Genomic DNA, 18,760 nt, shown 5'->3' on the forward strand with positions numbered 1-18,760 from the left:
GCAAATCCCATTTTTGTTGCATCTGCAATACCAGCACCTACTTGCTCCCATCAGAAAAAGAATGCCCCTCTCAGAAAATCCAGAGAGACGTTTTTCTCACTCTTCAAATTCCCCTTTTGCTGCAACACATCCATGCCAATGGCTCAGAGCAAGTGCTGGGTGAAGACAACTGCTGTCATCTGCAAAAAACCTGTGCTAACTCATCTGGGCTAGGGCATCCTATCATGTTTGTTACTCCATCCTGCTCCTCCCGCAGGTTTCTTCTCTCTTCCACATACCGGATGCTGATTTTTACACAGCAATCTCTGTACAGCATGGACAATCATTTGCCTGTATACTAGGCTGAAAAACCAAATACCCACATTATTAGCAAGGAGGGCTCTAAAAGCCATACATCTTGCTTTTGGATGAATAATACTGGACTAAAAGAAACTGAACCAGATTACAGAGAACAGAGGAAACAGTGCAGTCAAAAGAAAAAAAAGTGTCAGACTTTTTTTCCCCCCCTATTCATTTTATTCCACAAGTGAGCTAGAATCCATTTCCTGTGTCAGAGCTCCTCTCCCCGGACTTTTTATTGCCATTGAGTGTTGACAGTACTACACAGTTTTTTGCAGCGTAAGAATTTTGTTTGTGTTAATAATTCAAGCTGCCACCTCCAATTGCCTTCACCATTTACAGTCTAGCATCTCAGCTTAAAGCACAGACGAACACGACTTTACTTCAAGATGCCAAACTGTGACAACTGAGGTACAATCACACACACACATCATCACACTACTCTTGCACAAGGGAAGGCAAACTTCAAAAGGTACATACGTGTGTGCATATGGAAGGGCAGCAGAGGGAGAGGGCAGAGTTGTCTACCAAGATCCACAAAGCCTGATCTGTTTGATCTTTGCCAACAGGACCATCCTGCCAGGTGCTGAACATCTGTCTCATTGATGAGGAACAGGACAAAGTCCACTCAAGAGTCCATGGAGCAGAGGAACTAACTTTTTTTTAAATTGAACATTTTATAGAGAGGCAAAATCCTATTCTACACATTAGCCCATACTTACCATTTATTTTCATTAAGGACTTGTTTAGTCCTATAGTTCTTCCATCTACAAAACAGGCAACCAGCAAATTAATTTAGCATTTTAAAAAACAAAACCTAATAATATTTAGCACAAACTGCTGCTGATGCAGACCTTTGATCTGCTTCTGTTTGTCTATGGCTTTATAAGTGACCCAATCCAAGCTCATGATTTATGAGCATACCAGCAAAATCAGTACTGGCTGCAAATAACAATACACAACAGAGTCTCCAAGCTTACAAACTGAAAGATGGCTTACCGAAGCAGCAGCTCTTTTGGAAGTTTTTTGTTGATCACAGCTTCATCATTGTTTGAGAACATCTGTAAACAAAAACAATTTAAACAATTTAGCCATATATTTTCATTAAGCAAACAAAACCTACTTTACTCTAGGGAAGAAGCTGCTGGTTAACGAGGCCATTTCGAGAGAGACATCTGGCCCAATAAATTCTCAAAAGATAAACTTTGCGCTCAAGCTTTCAAACTCCTGGACTGGACCACAGTGGGATAGAATATTGCATCCAATATAGTTTAAAAAATGGTCTAAGAATGCTCTGTAGATTGATGTATTAAATATAAACTGAGATTTTTAATTTATCTATTAAAGTAAATGATAATTAGGGCATGCCTGTCGGCTAGCACTGACTATAGGAAGGTATCACCTACAGCATTACTACAGGCTTCCATCTGCGTCACAGTTCTGTGAAGGTACACCAAAGCACTGGCACTTTAAAACCGTAAAGTCTAACTACGCGCCAAACAAGCATATGGCAAATGGGTTGGAGGGAAGGGCTACGACAAGGGTGATCAAGCAGCCCTAACATCCAACAAAGGGAGGCTGAAGATGCAGGCATAGCAGGACTGGTTTCCGTAACAGAAAAGGGAGCAGACTGCTGGTGAACAGGAACCTAACGAAAAAGTATTACAGTGGCCATATCATTCTCGCAGCATATTGTTTGAGAGCAGCCCTTAGGAGCTTAGGGGCAGACAGTGATTTTTTTAAATCATGGAGCATGGTTGAAAGGGAGATGTGATCTTTGGTGCTGCATCAGGAGGAGAGATGATTCTGAGAAAACACTGTGTTCTTCCAAGGCAATGAAGCCAGAGCTGTTTATTGTACCCCATAATCTTTTTCATGCAAAGCATTATCATAGTGGCCAGCAATTTACAAATCTGAAATGGACTTTTGGACCAGCTAAAATAATCTCACTAGCTGTGAAAGAATTGAGAGAAACTTCTTTTTTCAAATGAGTCCTAAGAAAAACAGACAGCAAAGCCTCATGTGTTTCTTAAGAAGTCTCTACATATATTTAAAAGACTTGGTATTGTCTTGCCATGGTGAAAAAACAACCAACCAACCTCCACACACTTATGCCTGTGGGAGGAATGATTAGAGTGATCTGTGAACTCAGACTGCAGAGCAGGGATGCCTCATTCCATTTAGAAGCATGCTTTCAACAGTTCCAAAAGGAAAGCAGGGAACAATAAGAATGAGCTTTAATTTCATTAATAAAGTTTCTCTTTAACCTCTGAAATAACTAAGAGCTGATCTTCCTGAGCTACACACCTGGTAAAAACTGCTGCTGAAACTACAGTCTGAAAAAGCTGATTCTAATCGGTTGATTAAGTGGTCTGAATCAATTTAGTTGTATATATGCAAAGCAAATAAAACCAGCATCAGCTAGGTCACTCGAGTGGCAGAGGATCAGATTAAGAGTTAAAAAAGGAAAGTAAGATCTTAGTGGCTTATGAAGCTGTACGCTAGGCCTCACTGACAGGCACCAGCTTCTCCAAGCAGCAAATATTCTGTACCTGAGCATCAATCCAACCCCATCGCCTATCAAAGAAACCATCGTAGCTTAATGTGAAAAGCTAACGTGCTGCCGCTAAGTAGCTTTTTAATATGCTCCAATCAGTGATAACAAACTGACAACAGAATAATGCCATCATTGCAAGAGAACACTAAAAACAATGCTTTTAGAGTCAAACTTAAAAGCTGTGTTTCTAAATCACAGTTTGCTTTTTAATTATCTCAAGATACTGAAGCACGATGCTCAAGTGGGACACAAACTCTCCAGCATTCTTTCCCAAAATGTCACACAGAAGAAAAGTGTTGTTTTCCCCCCACAGACGCTTTTATCACTTCCCACCAGAAGATATCACAAGTTAGCAAGTCCTAAATGGTCCACTAGACACACAACTACTCAGCCCATTTTGCAGATAATTAAAATGGAAGTTTTGCCATTTCCCCAGCTAACACAAATTCTGTGAAGTCTGTTCCCTCAGAGACTAGGGCAGAAGAGCATCTCCTCAAGTCAAGAACTGTGTTCAGACTCAGTCACGAATGCTATCTGACGCCTGGCAGATAACTGCGGAGTGCCACAGCAGGTCAGGACAGACATTGCTGAGGCTGTGAAAGGAGCTAACGCATGTGCGCATTCTGGGACTGGATCATCTAATTAGATGGCTTAGCTGATCAGCTGGGAAATTAAGGAAATTCTGTAGAAAGCTCTAATGAAGGAGAAATGCAGAGGAATTATTCATGGGAAAATGAGACCATGATTTTTCTTCCCCCAGTTACAAGACCAATAGTAAACAGGCAGATCTATCCTCTTTCCCGTTATTGTCCAGGCCAGAATTTTACATCTGAACCAGCAGCCTCCACCTCCCTCACAAAAAAGGGTGAGAGAAATTAAAGGAGCAAATCAGGCAGCAGTAGGAGACTTCCGAAAAGGAACCAGACTAGAAGAGAACAGGCAAGGGGCAGGAAGTATTAAAATAGAGATTCCAGAAGCAGACAGACAGCCTTTTCTGTCTCATCTGTATTGGCAACAAAGCTTTGTCTGAATTCAAATTTTACTGTGAGAATGCAGGCAATAGTCACTGCCGGTTGTTAACCGAGATTGTACATCAAGGACACTCATAAACAGCTTTGTGCAAAATGCAGGTAACTTCTTGACTTCTGCCCATTACATTGCTCAGGAGAAGCTTACCTTGAATCCAGTGCAAATCAAAGCCTTAAACTGTTTTTCTGCAGAAGCTACCCTTTGACCAGTACTATACTACAGGAACATTTGGTTTTTGTCTTACTAAAAAAGTCCTTGGACTTAAATGTGACAGGGTCACGGTAGGATGTGCTCCAATGGAGAACCTTGGCTCTGGAATTCCCCCTCCACTGGAAGGCTGTGAAGTGCCAGTGTACATCACCAGACCTATTTTCTCAAGCATTCCTTCAAAACTTGGTGCTCAGATGACAGAGGCTGGGTGAAAACAGGCTGGAATTGGGATATGTTACTAGTCATGGCAGCATGTACAGCTAGTTAAATATACCAACAGACATTTTGACTTTCTGGCAATTCTGCACAAGAATAAACCTACTCTGAAAAAGTGTTAGAGGCTATTCTAGACTTCCAGACTTTTGAAATTACTTCTAGGGATAAAAACTAAATGACCCAAGTTTGCTTTTCCTAACATCTCTTTTAACATCCTTCAATACCAGGTGTTATGCAGCAGAGTAAGTTATTCTTGACAGGGTACAGAAAAACATATCTTTCTTGTATGTAAATTTTACAGTCTGTATAAAACACAGAATCTTCCACAAAGCATCGAGTTTGCTGCTGTGTGAAGCCCCATCCCCTACACAGAAGAAATGGAAGGGGGAAGAAGATGAAATTCCTCTTACTCTTCCACCCGTCGAGACGAAGGCAGACCAGCAGTGCACTACTCTCTTCTGAAACAGCTTTTTCTAGCTAGAACACAAGCAATAAATCTAGAACAAACATCACGGAAGCAGATACTAGACTTAAACTTGTATTAAATTAGTATAGGTTGCTATAATCTGCTACAAGGCGAAGGAAAATGTGTCCTGCCAAAATACCAAAACTGGACAAAGTTTACAATGGAATGCTGCATTTCCTAGTCATTTTACTATAAATCTCTTACTGCTCTTCAGAGCAACATCTACAGATAGTGGAAGTGATGGCTTTGCTGCCCTGGGCAGCTGGACCTATGCAGTGCCAGAGCACACACAGGATTTGGTCATTGCTCAGTTAAGATGATTTAATTTTCCTGCAAATATTGCACCGCCCAGCTCTTCTACCAAAGCTAGAAAATGGGCAGAACCTGCAGAGTTTTCCAGGGTATATGTCTGCTAGCAGTTTTATACTTCACACAGAAAGACATTTTACAATCCATGAGATATTTTGCATATACACACTTCAACAGCACTGCCATGGAAATACTGTCCCTATTCCAACAGGGGCTCAAAAGGGAGAATAAACAGGATCCATCTAATTGCAACTCCAGTGGTCAGTAACCAACTTTGCAAGCCCAAAGAAATGACAAAACTGGGGGCTTAATCTATAAATCAATCCTTTATCTCACAAACCAATTAAAATGTTAATACACCATTTACTATTCAATAAAAGGAGAATTGTAACTACTTGGCTCCCAGTTTAGAGTAGTCCAGTGCATTCAGCATTTGACAGGTGCACCCAGAGGGGCCTGGTTTTGCCATGGTTTTTTAAGAGTAGATGGCCCAAGAAGCTAGCAGCGAAGACAAGGATCATCCAACCTTCAGTCATCCACAGGAACTCACTAGTTGTGCCCTGAATTCAAGCACTCTTTCCTGCACTCTCCCACGCTAACTGAAAGCCCGGAGATTATAACCCAACTGACTGAAAACTCGTACTTCCCAGGACACATTTATGGGCACTGCTGTGCTGCTCTCCAGAGCACTATCACCCAGAAGCATTCAAATCAAGCAAATTTATGAAAACAAATGGACAGAAGCGATAAAAGATACAGTTCTTGCAGCCTTACACTGAAGTCACTTAGCACAACATGTAATTGTCCATTTGTTTTAATAACTCTTCCCTTGCCTTTCAGAATATTAAAAGTTTTGCAAACTGGTTCAATTCATCTGGTTGCCCAGTCCTGCAGCAGTCCGCAAGTGCTCAGTGCAGGGCTAATAAACAGATTTATCTGCTGCGAGGCACTGCTAACAGTGTAGAAGACAGAGTTGCTATTCAGGCATTGGTCATGTCAGCCATTCATTACAGGGCACAGCAATCCAAAGTGGGTCATCTGTATGACATCAACACAGGATCCAGATGACAGCACTTTGTAGCTCAGTGTGCAATGGATGACAGCGTATAATTATGAGTGTCCCTGCACAAGAAACACCTACTATGTACTGTACTCATCACACATGCAAAGAGGGACACGAACAACAGCTGATGCAAGCTCCGTAAGTGAAGCAACTCTTAGCAGGCATGCATGATTTGAGTTAAAATACAAAGCAGAGCATTGTGTCATTATTGCAGCCACTCATTTAGCCTTTGAGCAAGTCTTGCATTGTCATGGACCAGGCTTCAAAAGCCATATAGCATGGAGACTCGTCTTGATTCCCTCCTTCAGGTGTGGTGCTACACTATCCATCCTGCCCAGGGTGAACAGATATGGTCAATATTCAGCATGTAAATAAGGTGTCCACATGCTGGACTGATTCAGCTGCTGTGTTCATGGACAGACTGTGCAACTTCTCCCTATTACACGACACAAATGTGCATCACTGGCACATGCTAATACAGAAGGTGGTACAGCCAACACCTACAGCTCTTCTCAGGAAATCCATACTCAATATACCTTATTTTGCTATATTTTAGAAGTTTCCATCTAAGAAAAAGTTGCTGTATTTATATGGAGGTCTCAGTATCAGGTTGATTGACTTACTCCACAGCAGCAAGTAAAAGCTTCTCCAGTGAAAAGAGTGTTCATTCAACAGTTTCTGCAAAATTTAAATCTTTGCTTCCAGAACAGTTACGCTCCCTGTACTCCCAGTTCCACGGAAAGTCTCCAAACACACATTGGCAGAAAGCTGTCTTTCCCGGCTTACAGAGAGCCGGAAAAACTCCACATGAACTGCTACGGACCCCGGCTCTGAGCAAGCTCTTGGCTGCAGAGCTCTTCTGTGGTCTGGGCTGGCAGAGGGAGGGGGCAATGTTCTCCTGTAAATGTCACATCTGGCAATGGTTTTGATTTTATTGTTGGGGAAGGGCTGGAGGGTGTTCCTATGGGGAACAAAAGTTTTGTTTTTCACTTTTTTGTGTTTGGAAAAATACACTTGAGAACTCATTTAGAAACTTATTTCAACATTTACAGTTTACTGGAAGTAATTAGGAGTATTAAGGTACAGAACACAAAGCACATTTATTTTATATTACCCTAAATGCTCAAAACTACTCTTTGTAAGCAATTCTTAAATTCCTGGCTGCATTTTTAAGAGAACAACAGTTTACCCGTCTGACATACCAAAAAGACTTTCCACTAGAACAGCAGCAGGGATTTTTTTTCAATAAAGTGCAGTTTAGACAAAGACATACCAGACTGCCTTGCCTATACGACAGCAGACAATGAAAAACACCATCAATTTTCCCAACATTTTGTTCCACAGAATTTTGCCCACTAGAGATAAGAAGCAGCAAAAGGACAGTCGATCTGCAGTGTAACACGGGTGGTCTACAATTAAGGCACATCTCTAAGATATACAAACACTCACGTACTCTAAGCAGCTCCAGTGCTGGAACTTCAGAACCTGAACTGACCAACGTACAGTGCGATGTCCCTGTGCCACCAAAATCCTACTTTATCAACAAATGTGAGGGAATTTACTGGCATAAAGTTTCCAGGTTGATCACAAGGACTCATCCACTTTCAATTTGGCTGTTTGCAGAGCTTGCTGCTGAAGGACTTAAGTTAATAGTATAGTATGTTCAGCTGGACAAGAAACATGCTACCATCAACATTAACAGGATATCAAGTAATTGTCCATGTTCGTACTTGATGCAAGCTAAACACCGGCAAGCCAGCAATGTAATACAGCTGTTGCATACATCAGCTAGGGTGGAAGTATTTACTGCACTGCTGACAAACACAGCTGGTTTTCAACCGAGACTGCATCTGGCATCAGCACGGGGAGGGGGATGGTTGATCTTAAAAATATATATATATTAAAAAAAAAAAAAAAAATCACACAAGGCTTAACTTTAGAAGCATCAGTGCCAAAGCCAACAACAGAGCACATAGTGTTAGCCTAGATACAGACTTTGAACTCAAACACTTTTCTCCTAAAGTGGAAAATTCGAAGCTCAGTGGAGAAAAAGGGATGAAGCTTATTTGGAGCTTTACGGAATCAGTGGCTACAAGGCTCGCAAAGGCACTGCAGTCAGTCGTTACACTGGAGACCCCCAGTTATCCACCTTAATGTTCACTCAAGTGAAAAATAACATGGGGTCTGGCACACCCAGCCCCTTGAGAACACAGACCAAAAATCTGAAACTGCCCAAGAAGAAAACGCAGTGCACGCTGCCAGGCTGAGAACACGATCAGGTTGATGCAGAGAGCCGGAAAGAAAGATGGACATCCATTTTCAGTACAAAAAACAACCAACCAAACAACAGAGACACATCCATGCAGGTGGGCAGCAGGAAATGAAAACTATAAATTTCTCAAAGTAAGTACAAACACAACCAATACAGTGTTTCACATCTCTATTATTAAGCAAACTTCATGCAAAATAAACAACAGATAAAAGCATACCCTCTTAAAAAAACCTATGAAATATTAGTAAATATAATTTTAAAATACTGCAACTTGTTTACTTGTGTAACAGAAATGGTGTAAGACAAACTTCTTACAGCAGCCTTACAAACACAAAAGAAAAAGGTAACCATGTGCTAAGGATGAAATTTTAGCTGCTGTTCAGACCTAGAGCTTACTATCCTTGGTTCACAGGCAAATGCTGGCCAGACCCTCCACAACTGCTTATAACCACAGGAAATAAAGCAATTAAAACCAAGACAGAAAACAGACTGCAATTATTAGAGAGTAAATAATGCATTCTGGAAACTGTTTTTAAACTAGGAAAGGTGGAGAATCAACAGTTGCCATCATAAATCAGGGATTACATATGTAGCTGGCATATTTTGTCAGTTTACATCCCCACCCATCTGTATCATCGAGACACTTTGGAGATTAAACTTCAGAGCTATAAGAGAGTCTTTTGCTGTTCTGAAGTGAAAGAAATGAAACATCTGTGCAAATTCATTCAAAGAATTTAAATCCTGACGAGTCAGAGATGCCCTGTGAGGTGTTCTTCAGCTATACAGCTGCTGGCTCACATACAAAAATCTAGTATTACTGGTAGTATTTATATCACTTTTATCTGCTATGGTTCATATGCAGGAGATGAACAAGCCAGAAGAAGTACAGAGTCACTGAAACAAGACAAGACACACGCCAAACCTAGCTCATAGCACACAACTCCAATCTAGTAAAAAAAGCTGAGCATAAAACACAAACCAAGAAAAATGTGAAATTCATTCTCTATTTCCTTTGGAAAAGCTCAGTGAAGCTTTGCAGTGACTTCTTACAAACTGTCAATATATACTAACACCTCGCCTCTAGTTCTGTTCATTTTGGAAAAAAATTCTACCACTGTTACAGGGCTTAAATAACAGAAACATAACCAACATGCATTGAGTATTCATTCAGAAGTGCTTCTTCCCCAGTACAAGATTTAAGGGAAGCAGGAGTTTAAGCAGGCTGAGCTGCTTTACTGGAGGCAAAGAAAAAAAATTACACTGCAAAGATGTCACACACAAGTGACAGTGAAATACAAGGCTCTTCGGAGGACACGATACAAAGCATAAAGTTGTTTACATCCACAAGCAGTTCAGACTGGGTGAATTTTCCTTCTAGCCTTTAGTTACACAGGAACACTTTTTTTTTTTTTTTTTTAAAACCCCATCCAGTTTAATCTGTGTTAAGTCTCCAAGGAAAATGGCTGGCTGTCGAATAAAGCCACTGCTATGACAAGCTCCATCGTTAGCAGTCGTGATGCTCCGGCGTTCTCCTGCAGCATTTGTGTCAGTAGAACCAGGGAAGGTGAAGCAACCGGCTGCCCTCCTGCCACGCACCATGCCACCGGCGCGCTCGTCCAGCCTGGCTGACAACCAGCGCTCCGCTCAAACAAAATCGTGACTAAGCAGTACAAAACTGAGACAAAATAGACCCTGGCCGAAAAGAAAAGGCTTATTATAGGCTTAATATTCCTAAAAATAGCTCAATAGGCAATTTACTCGACATACACTGTCACATCACTTCTTCCTCATCTGCTTGTCGTTGCTTTGGAAAAGCTTAAATTTCTGCTGGTGATAAATAGCTGGGGTATGGATGAGCTATCTTTCTGTGCAGCCTGATTATTCTGCATTCAGTAACAAACAGAATAAATAGCCTTTTTTTTTTCCCCCTCTTTTTTTTGAATCAGCAACACTAAAAGCTCGAGGCTGAACAAAAAATTAGTAAAGCCCTATAGAAATCAAGCCCATGATAAAGAATAGCCTGCTGTACACACCTCTGACGTAGCAGTGTAACGCAGAAACTGCCACGGAGAAGAAATCCATCAGGTGATTTATGTGCAAATATACAAGGTCATGTTGTTGCATTCAAAGAGTAAAACTTCAAAGTCAGGTGTACAGGTAAGATACTAGAAGACTACTTCTGATTTAAGAAATACCATTTCAACTGGAAGTACCACATGTGCTATATCCTATTTTTTTAAAAAAACTAGGAACTGCTGTCAGATACCAAAAGGGCACGTTCATACGTTTTTTGTTCTTCTATCCTGGTCTTGGCTCCGAGACAGTTTTCCACAAACAAAGCATCCCACAACTACACCTAAAAGCTTGCTGTGTTCATTTTTAAATTGCAATTTAAAAGACACCACCAGCACTAGCCATTCTCAGCGTTTTAGTTACCCGACTTCTCCTGGCTGACACAGGCTGCAGGAGATACACGTCTGAGTAGTTTCCACTGGGCAGTCCTGGCAGGGACACAGGGCAGAACCTGAAGCAGCCTGGTGACAGATTGGGGAGGCAGAAGCTTGCAGTTAATCGGCTTTGTCTTTACCAGAAGTTGTATCTGGTGCTGAATGAAAAACACTCTCTGAAACGTCAGTGAGAGCTCACACGTCCCAGAACGGCAGAGGTCAAAGTTAGTTGGCATTATACGTTAAATAGACAGGGCAAGCAGCGAGAAGCAAAAATACCACATAAGCGGTCATCAAAGCTGGTTTTGGGCACCTACTTTTTTTAGCTCCATTAAAAACCTCAGCATCCTACGAGTGGTCATCTGGGTATTTTATGACCTATTACAGATATTTGATTTAAAATGATGCTACTTTCTCACACACACCCTTCAGAGTTTTAAATATACACTGTTGCCCATAAAAACAACATCCAAGACCAACAAAGAAGGAGAGTATAAATAGGACAAAGACTTCCTGACTTCACAGGGACGCAGCCTATGGCCATGGACTGTGCTATACAACACCCACTACCACTATTTATTTTTTTCTCTTTAGAAGCTCATTTTAGCAGGGTAGCTGTTTACTACAAATACCCTCTGAATGGATTTAAAAAAAACACAACAAAAAATGGAGACACGCTTCAATATTTTCAGGTCAAAACTGAGACTCCTCTAGCTCTCCAAGTATGTACCAAGGCTCATCACAATTCAAATAGGCTTCTTCGATAAACAAATTTCTTATAGTTCTGCCCCTCTCCAAAGCCTACAGTTCTACATTACTGGTAATGAGCTTTTTTCGCTATTGGGTTTGTATTCAGCTATTATCTAAAAGATGATGATGGTAGTATTAGGCATATATACTTGGAAATGAAGTCAAATGACGGTGTCTCAAAAAACCCCTACCTGAGATGTGGCGTGAAGGGCATTGGGCGAGTTGACCACATGCAAAAGGATGGTCAATCTGAAAGCAAAACTGACAGATCAGCCAGGCACATACAGCCCCCAGCCACACAAAGACTTGGGCCCCTCCGCACAGCTGCGCAGTTAAAACATTTCATACCATATCAGTAAGGCTAACACATTCATTGGGTTGACTTTCATAATGGTATGAGTCAAATGAAGTACACAGCAAGGTAATTCAACATGAAAACAATAATTACCTGATCTATCCCAGGCCCCAATTAACAATGGTATCTAAAATAAAATGAGACATACCCGTGCATACAGGCTAACTCCCTTTCCTGTTATGCAAGCTGCGATGCAAGACAGACACAGCCCAAGCAGTCAAGGACCTCTCCTTGGGAACACACACGGTCCCTGAGCCATCACTTGCAGTGGCTGCTCCGATCTGCAGCTCCAAGTGAAACCACCTTGGGGAACCCCTGTTTCGGCACCAAGGCGGCACGCACCTCGCTAATCTGGAAGAAAAGCCCTCACCAGTGCCGTACACAAACCAACCCCAACACAACGCGCTGCTCTTCACCCAGCTCAGGGCAAGTTAGTGACGAGTCCTTATCGGGTGCTGCCCTAGCATTCTTTACTGCACAAATGTCAGCAAGGGACGGGGGGAGAAAATACAGGTTTTCTGGCATTTCTGCTTTTATTTCCTGCTGAAATTACTGTTGCCAGGGCCAACATTTCCACTGTTGCCCAACTCGCAAGCACAATTCCTTGCAGAGGAAGAAGGAAGAAGAGAATCTTAATTGGGGAAAAAAAATTTGCGACACAAGCTTGGTCTCTCAGGTGACACGGGCTAAGGTCAAAGCACACACATAATCCAACGCGTGTAAAGCTGTTGCTCTACCTAATTATGGCAGGGATGTGCTCGTGGCTGCCTAGTACAAAGGCTACAAGGTGAAAGAGCTGGGAGACTGAAACCTCCCCCAGCGCTAATTTAATAAAAAGATGCAAAAGAAAAATAATCAGAACTGGTTTCTGAAATACCTTTTCTTTATCGGTCAATTTTATAATTAACTGCTTCCCCTACATTATGCTTTCTTTGGCTTTTGGCAACAAGTCTATAGGGCACCTGTATGGCAATAGACGGCACGTAGATTGCAAAGGAGAAATTCAGAGCAACTAAGATTTCCCCCCATTGCCCCCTCCTCCAACAAAAAGCTGCCTTCCTATTTAATCCTTCTCAGTCTCCCTGTAGCCTGGGTCAAGTATCTTTTGCGCAACTAATTTGACTTCTGCTTCCACAGCTTGCTGAATTCTTCCTTTTCTCTACTAGAGTACAGAGCACAGCCACAGGACCAGCACAGTGGGGGTGTGAAACAAGTTATGGCTTACATCTCTCACTATCTTAATGTTTAAACAACCACTTTGTACACAATAAAGTAACATTTTATTATTCATCTGCCAAAAAAGAAGTGCTGGCTTAAAAAGTATTACACACAAGTGTGGCATGAGATAACGCCAAAATAAAAAATAAATGGAGGTAGGGGGAGTGAACAAGAGTATGGAAAAGCCATCAGCTTTGACACCCCCCAAACCTGTATTTTTTATTCTGACAGTGTTTCTCATTACTTATGAGCCACATTATTAGATATCTGCCAAAACAAAACCATTTCGTTTCAGCTGCACTACCTCATGTCTTCACTGCGTTATATCAGCAACAGTTTCTCTTGCCATATAAAATGAAACACGATGGTAAGCATAATGTCAGTTTTTTGCAAGTTTCTGCTAGAAAACAGCAAGGAGAGACACTGTGGGATGCAAAGAGTTATCGATACTCCCTGCCCGCTTTGTTTGCATCTGCCTGTTTACACAACCTCCATTGCTTGAAATAACAAAGCCCTAACCAGAAGGGTAGAACGAAGCACAGGAGCAGCCCAGCAAAGGGAACAAAGACAAACCCAAAAGGATCAGCTCTTAAACCGTAAAGCCAAGCAACCCTGAAATATGGAAACAGCATTTAAAGGCCAGGAGCCCAGCAGATTAAAAAATGGGATTAGGGTAATTGAGATTATTCAATTCAGCTTTCTGAACACAGACAGGATTCATTATTAGAAGGCAACTCAATTTTGAAGCATTTCAAGTTTCTCATTCTGCTTTCAGCTTACCTCATTTCATGGCAGATCTAAATTCAAGCAAGACCTAGGAACTACGGCAGCCACTAGCACAGTTCAGAAGAGTTAGAAATCCCTCACATTGAGGATCCCGTAATCTAGGATGAGAGAAATGCTCTGAAATGCACTGGATTGATGCATTTGTCTGACTGAAGGTGGTTGCCAGGCTCGTACACATGCTCGTTCCTCAGATACATCCCTGGTGTTCACACTTTTTAAAATTTTTTTAAATAGGACAAACTGCCCCATAAAGAAATGCTTTACAGCCAGAATCACCTCCTGCTAATTGGAGGTTTTGAAGACTCCCTGAGGAAGCTGGAAAGGATGGTGCTTTTTTTTGTGGTGTTGTTTTTGTTTAAGGATGTAGAGGAGACTACATGTATTGCTCACAGTCTGGAAAAAAAGCAACTATAATTATTTAAGCCTGACAATGTGGCTCAATGGAACACAAGACACTGCAGAGCAAGAGATCCCTGCACAGGGAAAGCTTAAAAGCCAAGAGTCTGTTCATGCTGAAGATGTCCGCAACCCAGGGCTGGTCTAACACCAAAGAAGCCACTGTTTCATATAAAACGCTGCTCCTGATCATAGGCAGGTAGTTTTGTGCCGGATCATCTCTTTCAGCTCTGTACATGCATCTATGCAAGTGCTAACCATCTTAGAGCGGTGCCGCCTGACCACATCCACTCTGAAAACCAGAAAGCTCAGAGGAGCGCTCTGTCCTAGAAGGCGTTGTTTATTTTTTGATGATGAGTTAGTGAGAGAAGCGAGTTAGTGAAAGCGAACCTAAGACACCCGGTCTCCAGATGACATCCCAGGCCAGAAGAAGGTGGATGAGACAGATTAAAGGAGTGATGAGAACTAGAGCCTTCGGAAGGTAAACAAGCCCTCAAAGAGTAGAGTACCAGTCAATCAAAAGCATCAGGAGATGACATCCCCTCCTCTTTGCTATTATTTAGTTGTAGTTCATCAGGCATCATGTATTAGGTACAACAGGAAGCAGAGAAACCCCAAATATAAGCCAGGATTGCGATCTGTCAGGGCATGTTCCATATTAAACCAACACCACAGAAAATTAGGAGTCAATCTGGGTAATGTTTTCCCTTTTTGTTTGCTCTGCTACAGTAAGTGGTTATTTTCTCTGTGGTAGCCACACCTCCTATAAAGGAACTTACTTAGAATATGCTCGTTTGGCTGGGCATGCCAGAGTTCATTCTTTCATTTGAAAGAAAAGAGTTCCATTCTTACTGGAACAGACGGCTGGCTACACATACGTACCAGAAACCCATATGCAAGTCAAATTTAAGAAGCTTAGCCCATATTCCATTACCATATTTTATTACTACAGTAAGAAGAAATGATTATTAAATCCAATCTAGATTGGATTTTAAAATTACCCAACAACAATAGTTCAGGAATCTGTTTACGTGGCGTAACGAAAGACAATAAACTTAAGTCTGAAAACCCGAACCAAACTCCCCCTCAATAACTCACTCGTTATTTGAAGTCTGAAACAGACACAATATACATTAGTCAGAACTCTGCATCAAGCTATTTTTACCCCAAGATAAGACTCCAGACATTCAAAGGCCCTACTTACCACTCCTCAATCAGGGAAACTACCACGGCAGTCAGCTCTGTGTCTAATCCAGAGGTAACGCAGAGGGCTATGTAGGAGGAGTACTAATCACCAAGCATTCAACCCCGTGCTGTCTTCGTTGATCTTACAATATTCAACAACTTTGAATAGCAGCTTCCAGTCTCAACACATTTTTGCATAATTGTCCTTATGTCACATTAAACATGAACTATTACACTAAAAGGCACGCTCTCGTCAGTGAATAGGACTTTTACTTTTAAAGCAGAAACATTACAAACCGTTTTCCAGAAAGCACGGCTAAATTTCTATGCATACTTCCCCTCTGAAAAATAAATCTATTTGTAAGTGTGAACACCTTAACAATTTAGAAGCTTTTCAGACCAAAACACCCTCACTAGAAACCCATGTATTTAAAGCAAAAGAGTTCTAAACTCGTCCCTTCCAGGATATATAGGTGAGTGGGTCAGAGATAATCAATGCTAGGGCTAATAAAACCATGCCCTCGATTCACTAACCAAAACATAGCCAAGAAACGGAATAATGTTTAAAGGCACTTCCTGTAGCTCAAAGTAAGCCTTTCTATAATACACTGACTCTTCCTGTACAAATATAGAGTAAAAACAAAAAATTAATTTAGAACTCAAATACTCTTTGAACATTTTGCTTATTTTCAACTTGTCCATTTTTTACTATAGGAAGAAAGCAACATACAATTCCGGCAAAAAAGCCCCACCCAAAACAAGCAAACCAAAGCTCTTCCCCACTCTTCTTCCACAATGAATTGGGTTAATCTTGTTTTGGTACAACCCTGATGAAAAGCTCTCCCAATACTGGAATGAACTCTAGTACTTCAAGACAAAGGCTAAGCAAGCAGAAAAGGTCATTGCTGTATGAGATGTTTCCCCACAGAAGACTGCTACCAACATGTTTTTATTCTCTACTCTGCTCTGTAACCAGCCGCTCTGCAGCAATAAAAAAAAAAAAAAAACCTCTCAGAAAAAAAATAAAAAAATCTGTGCAGCCAAGAACAGACTAGAACGGTAAAAACAATAACCCCAGATAAAACACGTTACGCATGCAGCCTTCTGAGTTCCCAGGTTTAGTGCAATGTTTTTATCGTTTGGATGCTACAGGAACATGAATGTTATAACACAGTTTAACCTGAAACCATTCTGAACAGATAAGCTGCTACTTATTTACAGCGGCTGATACGGATTTCATACAGGAAGAAAACAATTTCATGTGCAATATTACAAAACCATTATTTTCTGCACCTTTCTCAACTGCAGGGCCAGTTTCCTGGGGAATTCCGCGCTGTTCTCTGTGGAACCAGACACTCTTCAGTTTACCGTTAACCACTATTTTCCCTCGACAGCCTTCCCGTCCCCTCTCTGTGAGGGGGGGGGACACTCACACAGCCACATCTTTACCATTCCGGGCTCTTTTCCTCCCATGTTGTCCTCGCACACAACACGAGCCAGGCGGTCGAGAGAAGGAACGGGCAGGTATTTTCATCCTCCACAACAGGCTCTTACAGCGATGAAAAGTAAACCCTGCTGCTCTCACTCCTGATACCAACCTCCTCCCCCACTCGGGGAAGACAGCTGTTACAACAATGCAGAGCTGGAAGCAGCCCGGGCTCGATAGGCTGCTTTGTGCCATATTCTTTGAATAGATCTTATTGTTTACCCTCTGCTCCTTCCGTCCTCTCCATCCCCCCACCTCCCCGTAATCAAATTTTTCCCGGCTACTGCCCAAAAAAAGACACGCCGGGGCCACCTTCCCCCCCCTTCCCAGCCCCTCCCGGCCCAGGCCAGGCTGTCTTGTTTTCCAGGCTCCATTTCCCACATCCCCTGCTCCATCATCAACTTCGCTGCCAGCGCTCACACCCGCAGCAACACGTTGGCAGCAGCCCTGCACACCCCCCCGCCCCGCTCCCCCCCCGCAGCCCCCCCACGAGAGTTTACATCTGACGAGGCAACGCCGTCAGACATAAAGGGGAACACGATGAGGTAAAAGGGGGGAGCAAGAAGTTTCACACCAACAACACCCCCCACACACACCCGGGGGGGGGGGGAAGCAGGCCCGAGTCCCCCCTCCCTGCACGCCCACACCCGTGGGGCTCCCCCCACCCCAGGCCTGTGGTAAAGCCCCCCCCAGCCCCACTCATAAATACCCCCCCCATCCAGCTTTGCCACAGGGCCGCGATGACCAGTTGTCCCGGGCGGGGGGCCTCGCCCCCCCCCCCCCCCCCCCCCCTGCGGCCTGGGGCCCCCCCCCCGTCTCCTCAGCCGGGCCGGGCGGCCTCGCCGGCCGGGGCCTCACCTCAAAGCGGCTCTTAGTGACCCCGTTCATCTCCCTCCGCATGGCGGGGCCGGGGGCGGGCGGGGCCGGCGGGGAGGGGGAGGAGGAGGAGGAGGAGGAGGAGGAGGAGGAAGAAGAGGAGAGGAGGGGAAGGGAGGGAGAGGGGGGAGGAAGGCCGGCGGAGGGAGGAGGACAGGGGGTACCGGGGCTCCGCGGCCTCCGCCCGCCGCCGCCGCGTCTCCTCCGGCCTCAACTTCAACCCAAAACAAAAACACTCCGCACCTGCCAGCAACGCGCACGCTCATTGGCCAGCGCCGGGTACGGCGCGCGGCGGCGGCGGCGGCGGGGGGGGGGGGGGGAGCGGAACACAGCGCGCGGGGAAGCGGGGCCGGTGGCGGAGGGGGGGGGGTACGGACGGGAACGGGAAGGGGGGAGGCTGCGCGCCCCCCCGCCACCCCCCACCTACCCCGCAGGCCGCCGCCGCCCCCATCGCGCCGCCGCCAGGGTCGCCCCCCCCCACGGTCTTACCGGGGGGGGGGGGGCTGCGAGGGGCGCCCCCTCCCCTCCCCGCGACACCGGGGGCCGTAGGACCCCCCCCCCCGCGATATCCGGGGGCCGTGAGGATCCTCCCACTGATATCCGGGGGGGGGGCGCGCCCCCCCCCACTTCCCGGTGCCGCCGCGGGGACCGGGGGTCCCGGGGGGGGCGGTGTCCTCCGCCCCTTCGCGCTCTTCCGGGAGGAGCGGGGCGGCCGCGGAGTCCGGCCAATCACGGGCCCGGCTTGCCTGGCGTCACGGTGATGTCATTCCCGCGGGAAAATCAAGCGTGGCGGGGCATCC

The 18,760-nt window shown here is 44.1% G+C and overlaps 1 protein-coding gene across 10 annotated transcripts in view; it reads right to left on the reverse strand.

Annotated features, from left to right (window-relative positions):
• The window catches only part of FBXL20 (F-box and leucine rich repeat protein 20), a 43,378-nt gene extending 24,952 nt beyond the window's left edge, over nucleotides 1-18,426 (reverse strand). For 2 of the 10 annotated variants that reach the window (XR_008234862.1, XM_052785386.1), the window contains exons 1-3: nucleotides 17,048-17,375; nucleotides 16,892-16,938; nucleotides 1,339-1,400 (exon numbers count right to left, since the gene is read on the reverse strand). Coding sequence is in view for 7 of the 10 variants with exons in the window: in XM_052785386.1 (XP_052641346.1) it covers nucleotides 1,339-1,400; nucleotides 16,892-16,938; nucleotides 17,048-17,279 (341 nt within the window). In the remaining 3 variants the exon portion in view is untranslated. Of the gene's footprint in view, nucleotides 1-1,338; nucleotides 1,401-10,897; nucleotides 10,997-16,891; nucleotides 16,939-17,047; nucleotides 17,376-17,942; nucleotides 18,092-18,387 lie in introns of those variants that run through there. The other 8 variants (XR_008234861.1, XR_008234863.1, XM_052785378.1 and 5 more) reach the window with 8 other exon arrangements.
• Nucleotides 18,427-18,760: the final 334 nt, after the last annotated feature.

Source organism: Harpia harpyja, chromosome 4 (genome assembly GCF_026419915.1).
Source record: "Harpia harpyja isolate bHarHar1 chromosome 4, bHarHar1 primary haplotype, whole genome shotgun sequence".
Taxonomy (NCBI): Eukaryota; Metazoa; Chordata; class Aves; order Accipitriformes; family Accipitridae; genus Harpia; species Harpia harpyja.